At 44.2% G+C, this 18,892-nt stretch overlaps 2 protein-coding genes across 4 annotated transcripts in view; one reads left to right on the top strand and one right to left on the bottom strand.

Moving 5' to 3' along the window:
- Nucleotides 1–17,598, bottom strand: part of LOC114861441 (inactive phospholipid phosphatase 7-like) — a 30,718-nt gene extending 13,120 nt beyond the window's left edge. Inside the window, exons 1-5 of one of the 3 annotated variants that reach the window (XM_055511302.1) lie at nucleotides 9,748–17,591; nucleotides 9,153–9,463; nucleotides 8,543–8,724; nucleotides 7,756–7,819; nucleotides 2,737–2,820 (exon numbers count right to left, since the gene is read on the bottom strand). In XM_055511302.1, coding sequence (XP_055367277.1) covers nucleotides 2,737–2,820; nucleotides 7,756–7,819; nucleotides 8,543–8,724; nucleotides 9,153–9,463; nucleotides 9,748–9,929 — 823 coding nt within the window. In that variant the 5' untranslated portion in view covers nucleotides 9,930–17,591. Of the gene's footprint in view, nucleotides 1–2,371; nucleotides 2,821–6,599; nucleotides 7,820–8,542; nucleotides 8,725–9,152; nucleotides 9,464–9,747 lie in introns of those variants that run through there. The other 2 variants (XM_055511301.1, XM_029160644.3) reach the window with 2 other exon arrangements.
- LOC114861440 (WD repeat-containing protein 5-like) lies at nucleotides 2,940–6,878 on the top strand. The gene is made up of 13 exons (XM_029160643.3): nucleotides 2,940–3,382; nucleotides 3,633–3,741; nucleotides 4,232–4,305; nucleotides 4,386–4,475; nucleotides 4,703–4,792; nucleotides 4,871–4,954; nucleotides 5,051–5,106; nucleotides 5,371–5,417; nucleotides 5,489–5,564; nucleotides 5,716–5,749; nucleotides 5,831–5,905; nucleotides 5,999–6,086; nucleotides 6,175–6,878. The coding sequence occupies exons 1-13, from the start codon at nucleotides 3,236–3,238 to the stop codon at nucleotides 6,273–6,275; spliced, it is 1,071 nt and encodes a 356-aa protein (XP_029016476.1). The 5' UTR covers nucleotides 2,940–3,235; the 3' UTR covers nucleotides 6,276–6,878.
- Nucleotides 17,599–18,892: the final 1,294 nt, after the last annotated feature.

The following is an 18,892-nucleotide window of genomic DNA, read 5'->3' as shown; positions in this document are numbered from 1 at the left end:
TGTAGTCTGCAGCGTTTGGAGCTCGCTTCTGGTGAGGCAGTAAACTCCCAGAGCGCTGCAGTTGCCCCTGATCACCGCATCAAGGTTGAGGAACCGCAGTTTGTGCCGGATGGTGACAGCAGGGAAGCAGCTCAGCTCACCACAACGGGTCTTGAGTGCAGTCCAGCTGATGAAGGCAGGTTAAGTTTGGTACCCATTCCGGGGGTCTGCGTTGCAGAACTGGTTCCCGTTCCTGTGATCTGCATCACTGAACCGGTTCATGTTCCTGTGCTCCGCTTTGCGGAGCCAGTACCTTGTGATTACTCTGTTTTGCCAGAACTGAGTTTGGACAGTGACATGAGGGCGATTTCCCCTATGGTTTGGGTTCGTTTGAGTGAGCTGGTCATGGAGGTTACTGACAGTCAAAACATGCAGACCAAGCGAAGGGCTTGTCTAGAAGCTATGGACCTGATCTTGGAGACTCCTGGGCTCAGTTCAATCCCGGGTATGGGGTGTTTGTTTGTGGAGTTGGATTCTGTTTGCTGGCCTGCCGAGACGCCCACTTCTGAGACTTTGTTTGCAGTGGAGGACTCGCTGCCTGGCGCAGCTACACCTTCTAGCCCGGCAGCTCTCCACTCTTCTGGTTCGTCGTTGGGAGCGGCGGCTCTTCAGCCTCCCAGCCCAATCGATCTGCTTGGTACGGCTTCACTCCTGGGTCCGGTTCCGGCTCCACGTCTGGTTTCGTCTCTGGCTCTGGTTCCGGCTCCACGTCTGGTTTCGTCTCTGGTTCCGGCTCCACGTCTGGTTTCGTCTCTGGTTCCGGCTCCACGTCTGGTTTCGTCTCTGGCTCCGGTTCCGGCTCCACGTTTGCCCTCCAAGAAGGGCGCTTCTCTGAGGGTGGGGCTGCTTCTTGTTTCCCCGAGGGCAGCACCACGTAAGGTTCCTGTCGCCAAGCCACGTTTGACCCTTGAGGTTCCTGGTGGTCCAGTGGAGGCCACGTTTCGTTGCGGTGGTCCAAAGAGGACGCCGTTGGTTCCTGTTCGTCGCGGTGGTCCAAAGAGGACGCTGTTGGTTCCTGTTCGTCGCGGTGGTCCATGGAAGACGCCGCTGGTTCCCGTTTGTCGTCGCGGTGGTCCAGGGAGGACGCCGCTGGTTCCCGTTTGTCGTCGCGGTGGTCCAAGGAGGACGCCGCTGGTTCCTGTTCGTCGCGGTGGTCCAAGGAGGACGCCGCTGGTTCCCGTTCGTCGGCGCGGTGGTCCAAGGAGGACGCCGCTGGTTCCCGTTCGTCGGCGCGGTGGTCTACGAGTGGTCTTGGGCCTCATGGGGGCTAGGCCACCAGACTGGTCGCCTTGCCGCCATAACCTCCCGCAGCTATGCTGGCCCTGCCTCTACCGTCGGCGCCCTCCCAGAGAGCTGGGCTCATGTTTGGAGGCACCAGGAGTGCCAGTTGACTTCCAGCGGCTGCTGAGTCGGACTCTGCCTCGTTGGCACCCACCATGAAACTGGGAAGGACCTATTATTCATGGACAACCTTAATTGGTTTTGGACCTGATCAAAACTTATGTTTGATCATCATCAGGATCATACAAGTGTTTGTGATGTTATGGGTTATTTTTGTTTGGAGTGTTTACTGTCTGGTTGTCATGTTGAGTTCTCGTTTCTGTCTGTGTTTTTGTTTTTTCGTTTGGCCCTCCTCCTCGCCTCCCTCCGCCCGCCCGGCTCGTCTAGTTCGTGCACGTTCGCCGTCTGGGAGCCGGCTTTGAGAGGGGGGCTCTGTTGTGACTCGGCTTCCACGCCACCAGGGGCAGCCTGGTTTCACCCTTTTGGCTTTGTGTCCTTGTTTCCTGTCTTGTGTTTCCTGTATTAGTTTGATTGGGTTCACCTGTCTTGTCTGGTATTTAAGGTCTCAGTTTGTGCACAGTCTTTGTTGGTGCATTACTTGTTACTCGTCACATTATGTGTTACTTGTTACCGTGCCATCGTGCTCTGTCCAGGTTTGTGTGTTTGTTTGCTGATTACGTTTGATACTGTTGTTTGCATGTTTTGTGTTTTAGGATAGTTATTTAGTTTCCTGCTCTGCAGCGATCTTTAGTTTACCTGCGAGTTTTATGTGTTAGTTTGCATGTTTTGTTTTCTGGCTTATCCTGCATACGCAGCGTCCTTAGTTTGTGTTGTCCTCTGTCTACATGTTTAATATATTAAATCATTATTTGTCAGTCCTGTCTACCGTTCAGTCTAGTTTGACCCTCGCCCGTAACAGAGGGAACAAAGACGTAGTCAGAGCACATACAATTCCTTGGTTGTCCTGTGCAAACTTTTAAACCATTAAAGCTGATTCTGATTCTGTATATACACACCCATGCACACATACGAAGGATTAGAAAGGAGCTCATTAGAGGGACGGCTCACGTTGCCTGCGTTAGTGTAACGTCTGTATACTCCTTAAAGTGACAGTACCTAATATCCAGTGTCAATAATACAACCCACCTTCAATGAACACAGTGGAACAATTACATTCAGAAACAATAACAGTCAGGATTTTGGTGAAGTTTCATGTAACACCATACCAATACCAAACCATTAGATTGGTTACCAGCATCTTAAAACTGGTTATATTAGTAACAAAGTCAGAGAGGCCAGACTGAGATGGTTTGGACATGTGCAGAGGAGGGATAGTGAATATATTAGTAGAAGGATGTTGTAGATGAAGCTGCCAGGCAAGAGGACGACAAGGAGGATATACATAGATGTGCTCACAGAGGACATGAGGTTGGCTCGAGTCAGTGTAGAAGATGCCCAGGATGGAGTCAGGTGGAGGAGGAGAATTGACTGTGGAGACCCCTGATGGGAGCAGACCAAAGGAGGAGCAGTTTGTTACATTCGGCATTGTTTCGGTCCAGTGTGGGTCTGGCAAGCATTGTGGATGTGTTTTAAATACATTAAATATAAAAATGTAGTAGTCAAATTTTATGTTGTATTTAACATCTTAGGTCTTCATTTTGAACATCTTGCTGTTTCACTGTCCTTTTTTTTTCTCGCGCGTGCGCGGTAGAAGCTCTCTAACGCATTATAGTACTGTAACTAGCTACTGCTAACAGGCTAACGTTCTTCCGCTGAAACAAAGGTGCGGTCCAGTCCGGTTTGCTACCGACCTTGTACCTATCGGCACCAGGTTCAAGTTGTTAACACAGAACCGATTGTGACGCAGATTGTGCGGTGATCGCGCTGGTTACAGTTAGCGCGCTATTAGCATCAGATGTTAGAGCTGTCTTGGCTCCAGCAGCAGAGAATCAAAACAAACAAGCGATCAGCCCGAGAGCAGGACAACATGGCGACGGAGGAGAAAAAGCCAGAGGCAGACAGCATCAAACAGACTTCCTCCTCGTCCGGATCCGGCAGCAAGGTGAGTCTGACAGATTATCAGAGGTCCAGCTTCGGGGCCAGTTGGGCCGGTAAACAGCAGGCGTGTTTTAGTCGTCCATATCTGATCCAGATTCTTTTTTAACTAAAGTTAAAAACTTGAACGGTACAGACTTAATCAGTCTAATGTGTATTTCTCTTGTGATCTAAACAGCTGTATTGTGTATAAAAATACGTCTGGTTGTTGGCTACTGGAGCCACACAGGACACACACTGTGTTTGTGTGTTTCCAGTCTAATCCGACTAAACCAAACTACACGGTGAAGTTCACGTTGGCCGGACACACGAAGGCAGTTTCCTCTGTGAAGTTCAGCCCTAATGGAGAGTGGCTCGCCAGCTCCTGTAAGACACACATTATGTCAAAGACTCAGTTCTGCTGAACTTCAATCGTTACTTAGCTATGCTTTGGGTTAAAAAAATAGAATAAACACTAGGGAGATTTCACATGGATGAAGCTTGTTTCAGACGTTGGAGCATCAGTAGAGAACATGAACTGGCTCATGTAATCTCAATAACAAAGTTGACTAAGACTGCGCTGACTATTTTAATTTTTCAGGGTAGACTTGTACATTTCTTTGGTATATTGTGATTTTCTTAGTTTAGTGTTAAGGGCCTGCTGAGGGTCAGTGATTAATGTTATGAAACGATGTCCAGATCAAGTGTTGGATGTAGGTTGCATGCCACCGAGGCGTGCCACTGAGCAAGTGCTACGGTTTCCAGTTGATTATGTGATCTGACACCCGTGAAACCAGTCTGCTGCAAAGGCACTGTCTAGCTATGAAGTTTGTAAAGTCTGTGATATGATGCAGTAACCATGGCAACATCTCTGCAGCTGCTGATAAGCTGATAAAGATCTGGGGTGCATATGATGGAAAGTTTGAGAAATCCATCGTTGGACACAAACTGGTGAGTGTGTCCCAACCTGGTCTGATTCCAGTTTGGATGAAACCGATTGTGGTGCTCATCCTGTACTTATGTGTGTGTAGGGAATCTCTGACGTCTCCTGGTCTTCAGATTCCAACCTGCTGGTTTCTGCCTCTGATGACAAAACGCTCAAGATCTGGGACAACAACTCGGTAAAACAGCCTGTACAGACAGTACATTATCTTTATGATAATAAAGAAGCTCTTCAACATTCTAGTGTTATATTAATGACAAAACAGACTATTGTTCCTTTTGAAGTAGTTTCCCTCATGTCTGTTTCTGCTGTGGTGTCAAACATTAATGTTGTCCCTTAACAACAGATGTGAAATGAACTGTGGCGACTGACCTAGGATCAGTCACGCGTCTGTCTGTGTCTCAGGGGAAGTGTCTGAAGACTTTAAAAGGCCACAGTAACTACGTGTTCTGCTGTAACTTTAATCCTCAGTCCAACCTGGTGGTGTCTGGATCGGTATGTTGTTTAACCACTGTATCATCTGAGCAATTGTTGTGTGTCATATTGAAGCCCATCTTTCCTTTGTGGCTCCAGTTTGATGAGAGCGTCCGTATCTGGGATGTGAAGACAGGAAAATGCCTGAAGACCTTGCCGGCGCACTCCGACCCTGTCTCTGCCGTAAGTCCTGCTTTTTGACGCTAGGGCTGTGTTAAGATGCAGCCAGAACCAGACTCAGAACTTGACCTGTGATCCCTGATCTGTCTGTGTCACCAGGTTCACTTTAACAGGGATGGATCGCTAATTGTCTCCAGCAGCTACGATGGACTATGGTAGGTCTACAGCACATGGCCTGGGAAGGCACCTGAACGCGTCGTATGGTTCACAGCATTTCACTCCAGACCATGTGGAGTCAGTGGACTGGGGTCCAAATTTAAACTCTATTCTGGGAATAGGGAGATTGTACATTCTCAGATGTGTCAATGTAATGAAATTAGACCTCTTTCACATGTTACTGAAAAAGCTGCCTGCTGTGTTGATGGTAATTGTTTTGTTTCCACTTGATAACTGCTTTTCTATGGTTTGTGCCTATGCAGTCGTATTTGGGACACGGCGTCAGGACAATGTTTAAAGACGCTCATCGGTGAGCAGCACCTCATGTTTATGCAGCACCACATTGGTGGGTGTGACACTAATCCCAGTCTCTGTCTTCAGATGATGACAACCCTCCAGTGTCTTTTGTGAAGTTTTCTCCCAATGGAAAATACATACTGGCTGCTACTCTGGACAAGTCAGTATCACAACCAGCTGACTGATCTGTCCTTCATCAGTTCACGATCAACATTTAATCAATTTCAATTCACACTGAAGTAGACATAAATGAGGTCAAGCCTCTAACTACCTGCAGAAATGTATTTAACTCTGTGGTGTCTGCTTTACAGTACATTAAAGCTTTGGGACTACAGCAAAGGAAAGGTACGGCTGAGAATTGGAGAGTTTCTGTGTTCACCGTCTGACCTCTAGCGTGACCTTGTGTCTCTGTCCTCTTGTTGTCAGTGTTTGAAGACCTACACCGGCCATAAGAATGAGAAATACTGCATCTTTGCCAACTTCTCTGTCACCGGAGGAAAGGTAAGTGTGTCTGAATGAACCCCAGGGAGCAGGTGTCTGTAGGCTAACCTAATGGCACATGAACAGGAATGAGGACTTGTCTTTCTGTTTCAGTGGATTGTGTCTGGTTCTGAGGACAGCATGGTTTACATCTGGAACCTTCAGACCAAAGAGGTTGTTCAAAAACTACAAGGACACACAGGTTGGTCCTCCACTAGTTGATTTGGCAGATGTGGTGTCTAGTCAGAGCTGAACTTTCAGTTCTGTCCAACCTCATTTTGTCCCTGCAGATGTGGTGATCTCCACCGCCTGTCATCCAACAGAAAACATCATCGCTTCAGCTGCTCTGGAAAATGACAAAACCATCAAACTGTGGAAGAGTGACTGTTAGAAGGGAGGATGGGTCCAGAAACTTGAGCTGTCTGCGTTCAGTCCCGAACAAGTCTTGATCATCTCTCATCTGTCTAATCTGTGACACAAACTGTCCGAGCAACTGGCACCGTCCGACCTAAACCACAAGAGTCCTTTCACAGTGCTTTGACCATGGTAAAGATTTGGAACAAAGTTACTATGTTTGATGTTTCACTGATTTTGATTTTACCTGAGTTTAGTTGGAATCCTGAAACAAGCTTGTTTACAACAGCCTGTTCCATCTTTAAAGGACCAGTTCAGTGTTTTACCACTTCAGAGAATAAATGTTACTTCACAGAAGTACTTAACTTTTATTTTTTTAATTCATTTTATTTTTATTGTATTTTCAGTGAGCAATTCCTTACATGTCAGTGGCTGAGCCAGTTGAAGACGTGGTTTTATGACGGCACGTTTTTTTCCGCTATAATAAGTATCAGTCTAATTTATTACAGGAAAACAGTTTGGGTCTGTGCTGCATTCGCTGACTCTGTCGTGTTGGCTCACTGAACATGATGACTTTGTCAATAACACGTCTTTGAAAAAGCTTTTGTCAGTTATTTGTAAATAAAGGTTTTTAACTTTATATTGCTTTTATGTTTAGTAGGTGGTTCTGTCACATCAGTTAGCAGAACTGAAAAAAAGTTGGTCATTTGACATGGAAACAAAAGAATCTCATCTGAGTAACCAATATAAATACATAAAACCTTCAATTTAGTTTCCAAAATCTAACACGTTGGAAGTAAAGACAATTATTCGAGATCTATAAATAAAGACATATTCCACACAATGGAAAAACTACAGTTCAGAATTAGTCTGTCCAAATGATCAAAATTAGATTTTACTGCTGTTCTGCCAAACTACTACTACTACTTCCAGCCCAGACTTCTAGGTTGAGCCATCGACCCAAAACTTTAAACAATCAGGTCTAAAAAATTGTATATTCAGTCAACACAATTTAAGGAACATCTGCTCAAGAAACCTAACATCTAAGACTGTTGAGACGCTTAGTAAACCTAGAGACGACTGGTTTGTCCTCTGGTTCCTCTAAAGGTTTGTTCAATTCAATTCAATTCGGTTTGATGAGTCCAATGAATTTACAATAGTTCAGAATGGTCCAAACCAGTTTTTTAAAAAACAGCATAGATAGCAAGGAGTTGGTCTGGACTGGACACTCAGCGGGTCTAGTCTAAACTGACCCAAACCTTTCAGTTTGTTAGCATGCAAATTAAGTTGGGTCTCAAGTGCAAAGGACCAATCCAAAAACAGCCAGACCTGAGCTACAGACTGCAGCAGCCAAAATCACCCCTCCACATGCTACTACACAAGAACAGGCCAGCGCAAAGTGCAGATGGAGATGAAGGTCTGACAGGTGTCAGAGTCCAGCCAGACAGACTCCACCAAACTGAAGTGCAGGAAGCCGAGGGCAAATCCACAGCCTACGTCAGACAGGTGATGTTTACCTAGCAGCATGTGGGACACACCCACCAGGAAAGCCCAGAGGTACAGCAGGATTCTTAGAGGCACCTGGAGAACAAATGGTTCTGTTACATAACATCAGGGTTTCAACTTAGCTTTGATGTGTTGAATGATCCATGAACTGAGCTACACCTCCTGAGACACATCCTCCAGCCTGTATGTCACTACATGCAGGCAAAAGGGCAATCATCTTTGCTTTAATCATCATTGGTAACTGTGCATGCATCTCATCTGTTTCGGTCTCTTTCTCCAAACCAGAAACCAGTGCCGGATGGACACAGATCTCTGGTTTCTCCTGAAACCACTCTACAGCTGACTGGCCCCTTTACCTCACTCACTGTATTCCCTAAGCTTTTTCTGTTTGTCCAACACTGTGTCCAGTCGATTGCTACTGCTACTGCTACTGACTCCTGCTAGTGACTACGCCCCACATCACCCAGCACTGCCAAATATGAAGAGACAACATTAATAAGGCAGTATCGTAAAGATGAAATTGGCTCCTACGCTGAGAGTCTGTGTCTGGAAGTCCCTCAGGCCTTAGCTTGGTCCTTCTTCTTCTCCACTTTTAGACTTCCAGCCCATTTGCCGATGTTCTCATACACTTGTGAAGTCCCTGCAGCTTTGTGATGACTGTCTCAGGTGCCTGACAACCTTTTGAGGTGGTTAGTACATCAGGTCATTTGTGTTTTCTATGTTGGACATCACTGCAGCTGAGTCTGATCAGAGGTCAGTGCCTGGCTATCAGTGTTGTACTAAGGATAAACCACTCACCGCCAGAACCAGGTGGCTCAGCAGAAACTTGGACACCATAACAGCTCGGCTGGCATGGGCTGCTGGGAAAGAATATATATCCATAGCAATGCAGTCCAGAATCCCTGCAGGGAAATCCCACGGCCCTCTACGCTTGACCAGCTTCTGCATCCCAGCAACCGTCATAAGATCCAGGATCAGTGCTGCAACAGACAAAGGTGCTGAGTCAGACCAAGAGAAAACTCTTCCATCCAGACTACACACTACACTTCCTGATTGATTACTGCAAACTGTGACTTGTGTGTGAAGTGAGACATTACAGGCGAGTGTGATAAACTCACCTGGTTACTTTTTAGAGCAATTTGTTATTTCAGATGTGAGCCGTGTGAAAACATGGATAAGATTTCAGTTTTGTTTCCTGGTGTTTTGGACCTAAATATCATAAACATCACAGAAGATTGATTGATTGACATCAGACAAGAGCTGGAACTCTGAACGCAGTTATTCCACCTTTAACCCAAACTGCACACATTTCCTTATAGATTGAGCAGGTAGCAGCTCTGTGTTTAATTTTTGGTGTTAGCTCCAAACCTTGTCAACTGCCCTGGAACTGTAGTGCTCTGCCACTTACCCACCAGCAGGTTGACTAGGACTTCCTGTCCGGCCAGCGTGTTGCTCCTCCATAGACAGATGAGTGTCCCACAGAGCCAGGGCAAAGCGTGTCCACTGAGGGCCAACATGGTAACCATGGGGCGGACCATAGCTCCTGGGCCGTGGGGCCTCAAACACACAGCGAAGCGCTTGGACAAGCTGATGTCTATGGCCAACAGGGAGTTGATGGCGATGCCACTAAATGACGGGTTTAGCTGAATGCAGTCCTGCTCGGGCCAACGAGGCACCTCCTCGGTTGCTGCCACCCCCTCTGACGAGTCCCTGGACCCCCTAGAGCAAATAAAATAATACTTAAATAAAGTTAATAGTTTCCTTAAGCTAACGCACCACTGTATGTTTACTCTCGCTTGTAATGCAAGCGAGAGAGGTCTCAAATTCTGTCCTGTTGCTTCTCTAGGATCAGATTTGGTGTAAACAGGATACTGGGGTATCTGTCAGACCTTAGTTTCTTGAGTACTTTGCAGTTCTGGTCCTGTTCAAGAATCACATTTTTGTGAGACAAACTTAAATTTAACTGTCCACTTCGTGACCCGGACCAAAACCGTCCGACTTACCTTAATCCGGAGTCTTCCTGCTGACTCTGCTGTCTGAATGTTGCTCTTCTCGGACCACTACCTCCCCTCCCCTCTCGTACCAGTTGCTCCCTGCGAGGTGGCTGGTTCAGGGACAGAAACTCAGGCCGGTTCAGGACATTGTTCCGGTCTCTGGCTCGGCACCGGGGCTGACTAACAGGCATTACGAGGAAAAGAGGGGAGAGTGGAGGTGGTGGAGTATCTGGAGGTATAGGGACTGTGGCAGATCGGGTCTGAGGGTAAGGGACTAAAAATAGAGTAGCTGGCCTTCTTCTCCTGGCGTCAGCTGTTCACAAAAGGCGAAGCAGAGTAGGGGGACTCCGATCCTTTACACCAAATTTAAAACAGACTATTACAAGTACTGCATTCAAAAAGTAGAAGTTCAAGTGAAATAAAAAGGTCTACAGCAAAAAGGCCACATTTACGTTAAACTATCCTTAAATAATTGTTTTGACTGACACAGATATACTAGAACCAATTCAATTTATTTATATAGCGCCAAATCACAACAAGGTTTTCTCAAGGCACTTTCCAAGGTTTAAGACCTTACGCAACTAAACCCAACAGATCCCACATGCAGCAAGCCTTTAAAGTTTTTCTCAGTTGCTTTAGTACGATTCTCAGATCAGAATTGAAGTTTACAAATATTTTTTTTTTATTTAACCTTTATTTAACCAGGAAAGTCCCATTGAGATTCAAAGACCTCTTTTTCAAGGGAGTCCTGGCCAAGAGGCTCCAACAACACACACAGCATTTTACATAGAACAACTAGTTACAAATGTTTAAGACATAATTAGAAACAATGACAGGTTAATGATTGCATTTCCAGGTCTTTCAGAAGGGAGTCAAAATGAGCCAAAGATACAAGAGTTTGCAGTTTGAAAGTTCTCTGTAAAGAATTCCAATCTGTTGGAGCACGATACTGGAAAGACATTTTTCCTTTCTCTGTTCTGACACTTGGAACAATCAGTGTGTAGACTGTATGTATGTACATTTTTCAAAACAATTTGTACAAACAGCAAAACTCTGTGGATTTCTTGCCAAAAAAAAAAAAAAAAAAAAATTAACCCTTAATAGTCCCACAGTGGGGAAATTCATTCTCTGCATTTGACCCATCCCCCTTGGGGGAGCAGTGAGCTGCCACATGAGCGGCGCTCGGGGAGCTAGCGCGAAGTGTCTTGCTCAGGGACACACCTGATGCCGAGGCGGGGGATCGAACCGCAGACCTTTTGCCTTCCGAGGTCGACAAGCTACCAACTGAGCTACCAGGCCGCAAAAAGCCTATAACTTGCTCAAAATCTTTAGTTCATCTCTCAAAACTAAGTTTTTATGTCATTGAAAATGTCAGTGCCATCAGAATGTCAAGTCCTTGTGTCATTGTTTACGAACAACACAGTCAAATTACTTAGTCATGTTGTCAATATAACTGTGTACTTTGGAGGGAGGTTTTGATGTAAACTATGGCTGCAGTTTAAATGACAATTATTGTAAATTGTTGACAGACCATGTCATACAATGTAGAAAAGAAAACACTGCAAACAGTTACACAAAGGGAAAAAGAAGAACAAAAATAGGACAATATACTGTAAAACTGTACACGCAGTGCTGTAGGAATTGGTGTTGTCTTCCTACACCTCTTGTCGTTCCTGTATGTTGGGCCACACATTCCCATCACAGCGAATATCACCTCTTGCGATGCAGTGTGGAAAAAATCTTTTAGAGCGTCTTATCCAGCCTTTGCAGGCTGCATCACTGGCAACCAGGAGGGTCATTTGTGTATGTGTGATAAACTTTCCATCTCCATGCTGATAAAACTTCCTCAATAGGGTGAAGGAATGGAGAGTATGGTAAGATGTACTCCATCCACAAAGGTGATGCTCTGTGTTGTATTGATCAATTAAGGGAATATGTGTAAGCACACCATTGTCAGACATAGAACATTGTGTTGTTCTCCAGCTCCTGGCAAGTATGTATGATATATATACACACACACACTCTATTCTCACCCTCCGCGGGTGGTCTCATCCACTTTCCAAGCTCGGGTCCTCTACCAGAGGCCAGGAAGCTTGAGGGTTCTGCGCAGTATCCTTGCTGTTCCTAGGATTGCACTTTGGACTGAGATGTCGGATGTTATTCCAGGCATCTGTTGTAGCCACTCCTCCAGTTTGGGGGTCACTACCCCCAGTGCTCCAATCACCACAGGCACCACTGTGGCCTTCACCTTCCAAGCCTTCTCCAGTTCTTCTCTGAGCCCTTGGTATTTCTCTAGTTTCTCATGTTCCTTTTTCCTGATGTTGCCATCGCTTGGTATTGCCACATCCACCACTACGGCTTTCCTCTGCTCTTTGTCCACCACCACAATGTTATTGTCATTATGACAACTTGGTCAACCATTTTGCAGTTAATGACTTAAACGATGAACTACTGACTAGATGTTTTGAGGAGTAAGACTATTGCACAGTGAATGATATAATACATTTTCATCAACATAACATAAACAACTGACAATGTAGCAAAGAGCAGGGAATTGTACATAATAATAATATAAATATAAAATAAAATAATAATAATAATAATTTTGAGAATTTTACTCTGATCTGAGAATTGTACTAAAGCAACTGAGAAAAACTGTAATTAAAATTTGAAAGCAACAGTGGAGAAGAAAAACTCCCTCTCTAACGAGGAAGAAACCTCCAGCAGAACCAGGTTGGGTTGAGGGGAGAGAGAGAGAGGAAAGCACAGCAACAACAACAAGCAACAATAAAGCACAGGCAGGATGGTTGTGTCTGCCTATCACAGACACTAAGCTCGGAGTCCAATGATACCTGTAGGTGAGAACAGAGCAGGGGAGAAGCACAACTACTGGAGAGAAAGAGACAAGGTTAGTTGAACATAGAACAATGATGGGAGGTTATTGGACAGAAGAGGTAGAAGGAAACAGAGGAGCTCAGTGTATAAATTAAGTCCCCCAGCAGTCTATGTCTATTGCAGCTTAACTAAGAGATGGTTCCTGTGACTAACAATCATTGCCAGTGACCTGAACCATCTCTAACTATAAGCTTTATCAAAAAGGAAGGTTTTCAGCCTGATCTTAAAGTTGGAGAGTGTGTCAGCTTCTCGAACCTGAAGAGGGAGCTGGTTCCAGAAGAGAGGCCTCCCATTCTACATTTTAAGACTCTAGGAACCACAAGTAGCCCATCGCACTGATAACGAAGTGTTCTGCTGGAAGCATAAGGAACTATGAGGTCTTTAAGATAAGAAGGACCTTTGTAGGTAAGGAGGAGAATTTTACAATTTTACATTTTACAGGAAGCCAGTGCAGAGAAGCTAATGTAGGAGAAATGTGATCTCTCTTTCTCTCTTGTCCTGTCAGAACTCTGGCCGCAGCATTTTGAATTAGCTGGAGGCTTTTTAAGGAGCTGTTGGACATCTTATGGGTAAGGATTTACAGTAGTCCAGCCTAGAGGTAACAAATGCATGGATCAGTTTCTCTGCATCGCTCTGAGAGAGGATGCTTCTGATTTTAACTATATTTCTAAGATGGAAGTAGGCGGTTCTGGAGATTTGTTTAATGTATGATGTAAAAGAGAGATCCTGGTCAAAGATGATACCAAGGTTTCTCACAGTAGAATCTGAAGCTAATGTTATTCCATCCAGGGAGGCTATCCGACTCAATAGTGTCTCTCTCTGATTTTTAGGCCCAACAATAAGAATTTCAGTTTTATCAGAATTTAGTTGAAGGAGGTTTTGGGACATCCAGGATTTGATGTCTTTTAAACAATCCTGAATTTTGACTAGTTGTTCTGTTTCATTTGGTTCCAAAGACTATCATCTGCGTAACAATGAAAATTAATAGAATGCTTTCTAATAATCTCACCTAGAGGAGACATGTATAGGCTAAACAAAATTGGACCAAGCTCAGAACCCTGTGGTACTCCATAGCTAATCCTTGTGCATGTGGAGAATTTATCATTAACATGAACAAACTGGAATCTGTTCAACAAATAGGATTTAAACCATCCCAATGCTGTTCCTTTAATTCTGATTCCATTGTTCTAGTCTCTGTAATAGAATATTGTCATCAATTGTATCAAATGCAGCTGTCATGACCCGTCAGGGAGCGGGCGTGATGCAGGACCCAGATGCACAGCCGAAGACAGTTGGTGATCTGTTTAATAAGAAAACTCCCCCCAAAACAGCCGAGTCGTACAGGCACGGTGAGTCACAGGGGATTCTACACACAGGCAAAGGTACCGACAAGGAGCGATCAAAACAGGTAAGTTCAATAACAGAAAACAGGCTCTTACATTACCGAGGACGAAACGCTGGATGACAGTGTTTTCACGAAAACAATCTGGCAGAGGAATGAGGCGAATACTGGGGACTAAATAGAGCGACTAACGATTGAAACAAAACAGCTGATGGATCACATAACTACTGACAGCTTAAGCACAGCTGGGGAAACATATGACTTAGTAGAAAAAGAACAAGAGTAGACAGGAAACCAAACAGGAAGTGCCAAAATAAAACCGGAAAACGAAGCAGTAATAAACGGTGATGACCAGATGCTGATCCATGACAGCAGCACTCAGATCTAGCAGGACAAGGACAGAAACTAGACCATTGTCTGAAGCTAAGAGAAGATCATTAGTGACTCTAACCAGAGTTGTTTTTTGTGCTATGATGTTTTCTACACCCCGACTGAAAATCTTCTTAAAGGTTATTCCCACTCAGGTGGTCAAATAATTGTTTAGCCACGATTTTTTCAAGAATCTTAGAAATAAAGGGTAAATTTGAAATGGGCCTATAGTTGGCTAATTCTCCAGGGTCCAGAGTTGTTTTTTTCAATAAAGGTTTGACTACAGCCATCCTAAAAGCCTGTGGTACATAGCCTAAATGTAAAGATTGGTTTATTTGATTTAATATGGACGAGCTGATTAAAGGAAGAACTTCTTCCAGTTGGAATTGGGTGTGAAAGACAATTGGATGACATGGAAGAGTTGAGTTAACTCCATATGAGTTATGGGGAAGAAGCTGTCTAGTTAAGTTAGATGAACAACCAATCAATCAATCAATCAATCAATCAATCAATCAATCAATCAATCAATCAATCAATCAATCAATCAATCAATCAATCAATCAATCAATCAATCAATCAATCAATCAATCAATCAATTTAAAGTTGATGGATCTAGACAGTGCTTTCTATCATTTGGAGGAAGTCGCTGCTGAATGTTTTCTCTAATGGTGATAATTTTATTAGTAAAGTAGTTCATAAAGTTATTGCTGCTGAGATTTAAGGGGATAGTAGACTCAACACAGCTATGACTCTTTGTCAGCCTGGCTACAGTGCTGAAAAGAAACCTGGGGTTGTTTTTGTTTTCCTCAATTAGGGAGGAATAATATGTTTTTCTAGCAGCACAAAGTGCTTTTTTATATTTCATTAGACTGTCCTTCCATGCAATGCAGTTTACATTTATTTTGTTGGAACGCCACTGTCTTTCTAGTCTGGTCCTGTACTTTAGGCTGCGGATCTCTGAGTTATACCACTGAGCTAACCTCCTCTGATTCACTGTCTTCTTCTTCAGAGGAGCCACTGTGTCTAACATTGTACGTAGAGAAGCTGCAGCATCATCTACAAGACAGTCAACCTGTTCATAAGGATTAAGGTGACTGTTCTCTGTGTATCTACAAGACATTGCGGCAAAAGATGATGGAATCATCTGCTTGAATCTGGCAACAGCGTTTTCAGATAAACAGATAAACTGCTGTAAGGTCAATTATGGTAAATTCAAAAGTTAATAAGAAATGGTCAGATAACAGAGGGTTTTGGGGAAGAACTATTAAGTTATCAATTTCAACCCCATATTTCAGGACAAGATTGAGGGTACGATTAAAACAATCTTTGAAACAACTTCAAAGATATTAAAGTGACTGGTGCAATTGCCCTGGAGATGTAGCGTGTGTGTGGCAGTGTGGTAGAAATGTGCACCATGTTATAACTGTTCGTTATAAAGTCTGACAGAAGCAGGAAGGAAAGACCTACGGAATCTCTCCTTCCCACAGCGAGGGCGGATCCGTCTGTCACTAAATCTGCTCTCCAGAGCAGACAGTGTGTCCTGCAGTGGGTGGGACTCGTGGTCCAGCATGGATTTGAATTTTGCCAGAACCCTTCTGTCTCCCACCTCTCTCACTGACTCCAGAGTGCAGCCCAGGACAGAGCTGGACTTCTTAATGACCTTATCCAGCTTCTTCCTCCCCTCTCTGTGATGCTGCTGCTCCAGCAGACCACACTGTACAGGACGGCTGATGACACCACAGAGTCATAGAAAGTCCTCAGGAGTGTTCCCTTCACTCCAAACGACCTCAGCCTTCTTAGTAGGTAGAGTCTGCTCTGACCCTTCCTGTACAGTGCATATATAAAGTCTCCCACTACAATGACTTTATCTGTGCTAAGAACTAAGTCAGATAAGAATTCAGAGAATTCAGCTAAGAACTCTGAATATGGAGCAGGAGGACGGTAAACAATACGAAACACAACTGGTTTCTGAGTTTTAGAGTCTGGGTGAGAAAGGCTCAGAGTGAGGCTCTCAAATGAGTTATAACTATGTTTAGGTTTAGGAGTAATTAATAAATCTGATTTATAAACTGCTGCTACTCCTCCACCTCTACCTGTACTTCTAGGAACATGATAGTTGATGTGACTCATTGGAGTCGACTCATTTAAAGTAACATATTCATCCTGCTGCAGCCAGGTTTCAGTGAGACAGAACAGATCTATGTGATGGTCACTTATCAAGTCATTTATTAAAAAGGATTTAGAGAGAGATCTGATATTTAATAAACCACACTTTATTAACTTAATGTTACTTTGTTCTGTAAGAGGAACTGTTTTGATGTTTATTAAATTCTGGTAAGTCACTCCTCTTTGATTTGTGTGTGACTTGTATAGTTTAGGTGGTCGAGAAGCAGACACAGTCTCTATGCGATAACTAAGACTAGGAGTGGGTGGCGGCTGTAGAGAACATGCAGAGAGGCGTGTAAGACTGCGACTCTGCGTCCTGGGCTCCACTCTGAGTTGTCATGGAGTGGGGGGACTAAGCATCATGGCCATGTTACTAGAGAGCAGAGAGGCTCCATTCAACGTGGGATGGACGCCGTCTCTTCTAATCAGCCCAGGTTTTCCCCAAAAAGTGCTCCAATTAGCCACAAAGCCCACACCGTTTGCAGGACACCACCTAGGCAGCAGCATACATGTCATCACTCAAGTCAAAACCAGGGACCCGTTTCAAGAAGGAGGTTTTGTGGAAACTCTGAGTTTGTTAACCCCGAAATGAGGAAAACTCAGAGTTTTCGGTTTCAGAAAGCGGGGTTACTTAAACCCGTAAAGCGGGGTAAGTTTGAGCCCGTTTCAAGAAGCGAGGTAACCGAAACCCAGAGTCAGTTACTATGGCAACTGACTCTGTGAACCAAACCTGGTCGCGAGCAGGTTTTATTCGGGAAACCCAGAGTTTCCTTCTGTCTCCGCCCCTTTTTAAAGTGAACAGTGTTTAAATACCTCGTTTAATCTTTCAGTTCATTCATAGATTTCACCTGTTTCCTTCGCGCAGAGACCAAAATGTCCGTTTCTAGAGGATCCTGTAGATGAGGACGCTGTATTAATTCACACGGCATTGAATTTACGCCGCGAGAGGATTTTGACGCCACGAGTTAATTTTCTGTCATATCGCCGTGCATATTTATTTTAGCGGTACCGTTTTTATCGAGACTCCATACATACATTAATAATCTTATTCACCCATACGTCAAACACATCACCCACCGTGGCCGTGCTTTTACATCCGAACAGATTCTTTGTGATGCGTTACGTTTTATTGCAAACGGTAGTTTTCTTTATAACATTGGAGACGCTGAGCACATTAGTGAAGCCACTGTTTGTAGAAAAGTTCGACCTCAAGCGCTTTCCTTGACACAAACTCCTTAAAGCCATTAAAGAGGAGTTTCACAGGACTGCAGGTATGTGGTAATTAATTTGTTTCATTGAGGCTAATCTGAAAAACGATCAGTTAATAATATGTTGCTGTGATCTGAAATAAACTAATAAATGTGCAGGTTCACTGACTACTCTTTCTAATGGTCACTGTAACTGACATTACATTGTTTACATCACCAAGATCATATGTGATGCTGCACATATCATAAACGTGAACATGAATATATAGTGAGTCAACCCTAAATAACAGGCTGCACTGTGGTAAGTACATGTATGTCCTATACACTTGTTTCAATGCATGCACTACACACTCACAGGAACACTTCTATGCAGCACTAAAGTAATGTGAACTATCTTCTAGGAGAGATTGACAGCTTTCTACTGGAGATAGGGGTTAATGGCAGCCCACACTACTGACCCCTCACCCAGAACCTAAAGCAGGCCCCCAGCAGCGCTTTAATGTGGCCCTGCAGAACAAGAGCCCGGGTGGAAATGACCATAGGCCTGTTGAAAGCACGTCTTCAGTGCCTACGTCACCTCAGGGAAACAGCTGAGAGGCCTGTGACATTACTGTGACATGTGTTGTTCTCCACATTATTGCAATTATTAGATTGCCCTACAAATACAAGACCCTGAGGAAGACTCCTTCCATTATGGTAATGGTAAACTCAGAGTTTGTTAAACCTCCTTCTTGAAACGGGCCCCAGGTCTAAGTCCCGGTCGGAAATAAAATGAATCCATGCTCAAGTTTAGCACCTCATTTAAACAATTTAAAATCCATTCGTTCACTTCGACACCCTGAAAGTGTTCACAGCATTGTGAACACTTTCAGCATTGTTACAGCATTGTGTGTGTAGAATGGACCAAGACCACACAGATACGCAACCAGAATCTTTCAACTCGTTTAACAAAACGGACTGTTTGGGGTTGTATTTAAGATGGAAGGAGCAATGTTATGGTAATTACATATACACATTATGGATGAAACAGCCGGGGCCCGTTTCAAGAAGGAGGTTTAACAAACTCTGAGTTAAAACGAAACTTTGAGTTGATTTACTCTGAGTTTGCAAACCTGGAGTTTTCGGTTTCAGAACAGCTGAAAAGAGTTGGTTTAAGCAACTCTGAGTTGTCTGA

Source organism: Betta splendens, chromosome 9, assembly GCF_900634795.4.
Source record: "Betta splendens chromosome 9, fBetSpl5.4, whole genome shotgun sequence".
NCBI classification, from domain to species: Eukaryota; Metazoa; Chordata; class Actinopteri; order Anabantiformes; family Osphronemidae; genus Betta; species Betta splendens.
Note: the sequence above shows the minus strand (reverse complement) of the source record. Positions and strands in the feature narration are given on the sequence as shown.